Source organism: Pygocentrus nattereri, chromosome 13 (genome assembly GCF_015220715.1).
Source record: "Pygocentrus nattereri isolate fPygNat1 chromosome 13, fPygNat1.pri, whole genome shotgun sequence".
In the NCBI taxonomy this organism is placed as follows: Eukaryota; Metazoa; Chordata; class Actinopteri; order Characiformes; family Serrasalmidae; genus Pygocentrus; species Pygocentrus nattereri.
The window spans coordinates 33,980,116-33,984,381 of NC_051223.1; the positions used below are offsets into that span (position 1 = coordinate 33,980,116).

Sequence of the window (4,266 nt, forward strand, 5' to 3'; positions counted from 1 at the left end):
ACCACTCTCCCAAGTGAACGTCCGCAGACTGAAACTGAAGCATACAGGCCCTTTAAAGCTCCTCTTCCTTCCCTTTTGAGCCAGCAGTCACTGTACACCGGCAGTGACATCCTGTAGCCTTGTCCTCACACAGTGTCCTCCCTCAGACACAAGCGTGCACACACAACCAGCCGGCTTACCAACAGAGATCTGAGGCAGATACTGAACCTTCCACTGAACTTCTAGATCCCAATGAGTGGCGTAACCAGGGCCCCCAGCACTTTAACACTCACCATTTCGTGAGCAGAACAACTCACTAGTTTTACCCTCCAGAGGAGGAGACCGTTCCCAAGCATCCCGTGAAAAGCTCCTGTCTGAAGTGAGGATATTTTATCTGTTCATAATAAAATAGATAACATATTTCAAGAGACATGAAAGGCAAAGAGAGATTATCTGTGGATGTAACTCTCAGAAACGTCTTGCGAGTTTGCTATGGACACAGTTCTTCTGAGAAAATCATTTGAAGAAGTTATTAAACCTTGACACTGAATTACTGGGTTTAACGCTCCATGACGAGCTCGAAAAGCACGCAAACAGCAGAAGGTAGGTCCTCCGAGCCAGGCGCAGAGACATGTATGAACAAGACCACTCTCACTAGCCGGGCGGTGCAGCTTCCTGGCACTCAAGTCCCAAATATTCCCCACAAACGCCACTTGTAGCGTGTCTCCAGGACACTCTGCCCCAGATTCCTGGATTACAACACTTCAAAAATACCGCGAAATCAAACAAATCTCTGTTAACGGCTTTTTTGGTTGCTGTTACCACAGCCGTGCTTATCAACACCGCATCTCCATGAGAGTGACAGGACTCACAGCAAATGTGTAAAAACACAAACAAACCCGAAGAAGCTTCTGTAAAGAAACACGAGCCGCTTTACGACTCGAAAAGGGCCGAGAGTGAGCGAAAATGAGGGCTAGCGAGCTAATCAGAGCTCCCTCACTCCCGTCCAGGCCCTTCTTCACCTCCTCCTTCTCACAGGAAACTCTGGCCATTCCCAAAGCACACGGCTCACACGGCTCTCCGGGAAAAAGACGAGGCTCAAACTGGTCCTATTCGCCAGCCTCTCGTTCACATTCTCCCGTTCCACCTTAAACTTTGCAGCAGATAGGTTACATTCTGGCTCCCCGTTTAAGGTGGAACGGGACAATTCGAACCAGAGGCTGGCGAGCAAGCGGCGGACTCCAGCTCAGCTCCGTCCGCGAAAGCCACTCATTTGCATTTATTCAAAAACAAGCCAAAGCACATCCGAAACCAGCTGTCTGGGACGGAGCCTTATCCGCTGACTGCACCTCGTAAGGCCTCCAGGAAATATGAGGAAAAAAAGGAAAACTTCATTCCTCCTCAACTTTGTGTGGCAAAGGAGTCGCTACTCACCAACTCCATACTTTTCCTTTTTCGTGGGAACCCAACGCGACATTCTCATGAACAGAATAATTTAGTAAAAGTCTAAGTAGAGCCTTTGTCGTCCCTGGTGTGCATCCACAGTTTTCTCCTGGACTTTTTTTTGTGTGCTGTTTTGTTTTCACTGTTGGTGTGAGCGGACCCGTCTAGCCGCCATTTTCCATCACTAACTGGTTGCTCTGCAAGAGCGCGCGCGACAGAAACTTTTTACCCGCCTGTTTTCCGACAAAACCCGCCCCTGCTGAGCCCGGATTGGCCAGAAAGTTCACCTTTGCAGGGAATGTACCGATTCCGATTGGATGTCGCGCTGTTGCTAGCCAATCGCAGCGCAAAGGGACGGCGCTGTTCCTGAATACGGGTGTGGGGAAAAAAAACGCTGGTCAGTGAGCGTCACAAGAGGAGTGGAGCCCGACTGAGGGAAAAACACACTTTTATTATATCACACTGACCACCCACGTCTTCTTTCCTACGCTCCTTCATTCGTCCTGTTGCAATATAACTACTTTGCTGCTATGTTTAATCTACAATCTAATGTGCAATGTAAAGTGAAGCGCGTTTCGGCTTTCGACTCCACAGATTTCTTATTTCGCTGTTTTTTAAAGGTGTGGTAGTACAAATCAAATGCACGGTGAATTATTTTACTGTCCTGTGCACAGCAGAAACAGGCAAATTACACTGTTCACTGAAATTCTTACTTTGCTTTTCCGACATTCACCAAATATAATCTTAGGGGAAAAAATAGAAAGTATAAGAATATATCAAATACACTGAATAGTTAGAAATGCACTAAAAGCAAAAGTAATAAAGCACAGTCATATGGGCAAAGTTGAAAGAACAATTAAAGTTACTTGTGCGTCTGTTCAGACGTAAAGACGGTTGAAAAACACTGTTCAGCTGCCTTAGAACTGCTGATGTGTGTGTGTGTGTGTGTGTGTGTGTGTGTGTGTGTGTGTATATATATATATATATATATATATATATATCAAACAATTAAAAACCAAACAAAAAGTCATTAAATGATGAGTAATACATTGTAATAATCTATTTAAATAACTTTTTTTTTCTTTTTTTCCCAATGTCCTATTAATTACTGATCCATGAGTCTGTAAAGTGGTATCATCATAATAGAATCACATATTTAACTGCAACATATTGTTTCTTGTTATTTTTATTTTAAAAAAAGAGAATTGAAAATGTAATTCCAAACTTATGAATGATGCTGAATGGTTATACATTTGGGCCAATCATTTTGAGAATCATCTACAGCTCATTTAATCACCCTGGACACATCTTCAAACTTTATGAAACATAATTAATGGAACAAAAACATTCATTTGACACATCATGAGGACATACTGCCAGCACACTTAGGGATAAAGTTAAGTGTGAAGCTGACTTGATTAGGACTGGATGGATAAGAAGTAATCCATATGTAAGACATTGGTTATAGGCCCACGCCTCAGACCCAGCAGCTGAAGAGAGGGTTATTTCATAGCCAGGGCACTGATAAGCTCTGATAAAGCGTACCATGAATAGAATAACAGACAATGGCATGTATTTTCTTTTTTATCAGCATGTCATATTTGATAAGGTTCCAGCTTATCATACAGGAGAGACTATATAGCCATCCATCACCATATAGGCTGTTATGCATCTGCGGATCTTCCCAGTAAACTGCGTGATGAGAGCACCCGGGCCTGACAGGGCTTTTTCCCCCAGTTCTGGTTGCAGACGTTAATATTCAGTATTATTTTTGCAGCCCTGGAGGATTCTCCAAAACAATTACTAATCATTACAGCATAACATATCAAATTAAGAGGAGGGAAGACGCACACCCACATATGCATACACACATACACACATGCACACTAAAGGGGCTGTAGTGAAGTCAAATCACACCTCTGCTTTCCTCAACCCAGTCTAGAAAGAACAGAAGGCTCCCTGCTGTGCTGGAGCCAGATTTTGTAGCGTTGCTGAAGCATAGCCAAATGCCTGAGCACATCTGAAGAAGAATGCTAAGCACCTCACTCTCACTCTATCTTAGGGTCGTGTGAACCTGTTAGCTAGTGCATTGCGTAGTACAAAGGAATAAGGCAGCACACGGCACGGTATTGCTATTTATTTATGTGTTTGTTTGTTTATTTGTTTATTTGTTTGTTTTATTTATTTGTTTATTTTTCAATTTGGTTTCACTGTGTCACTATGGTTTTACAATAAGTAGAACAAATCACAAATATGTAAAGAAAAGAATGTATTTACACTAATACATAGTAAATTACTATATGTATATATATATATATATATGTGTGTGTGTGTGTGTGTGTGTGTGTGTGTGTGGATTTCAGTGTTTCCCCATTCATGTTGGCTTTGCATGGTTAGTCAAATGTATTTCAAGTGAAAAGAAGCTGCCAAAAGATGCAAACAAAGCTGACAATGAATCAGAGCTTGTAGGGAATAATGATCTAATTTTCAAAATGCTTTTTGGATGCAATTGACCAAATGCCGGCCAAATGCAATTGACTATTTACCTCAGATGCTATTTCAAATCAGTCAATAAATAAATAAATAAATAACTGGAGTCGACTTCAAGGGCCTCTTTTTTAACCTTTTTCTTGACTGTATTTCATTTTATTTTTATTTTTCCCCAAAGCCTGCTAACATTTATTAAGTTTTAGCCTCCTCCCGTCCCTTAAATTAAACAGAATTAAACAGGATGTTTTTGTGATATCAAGAAAATGAACACTGCATATGTTCACCCATACAGCCAACAGCAGTTTGGCCCCACCCATTCACATGAAGTTATAAGGAGTTTTTTTTTTCAGCCAG

General features: G+C 41.8%; 1 protein-coding gene across 4 annotated transcripts in view; it reads right to left on the minus strand.

The window, feature by feature from the left end:
* The window catches only part of dock1 (dedicator of cytokinesis 1), a 312,984-nt gene extending 311,388 nt beyond the window's left edge, over nt 1-1,596 (minus strand). For all 4 annotated transcript variants that reach the window (XM_017701249.2, XM_017701241.2, XM_017701234.2 and 1 more), the window contains exon 1: nt 1,414-1,596. In XM_017701249.2, the coding sequence (XP_017556738.1) occupies nt 1,414-1,462 (49 nt within the window). In that variant the 5' untranslated portion in view covers nt 1,463-1,596. The remainder of the gene's footprint in view (nt 1-1,413) is intronic.
* Between the last annotated feature and the right edge of the window lie 2,670 nt (nt 1,597-4,266).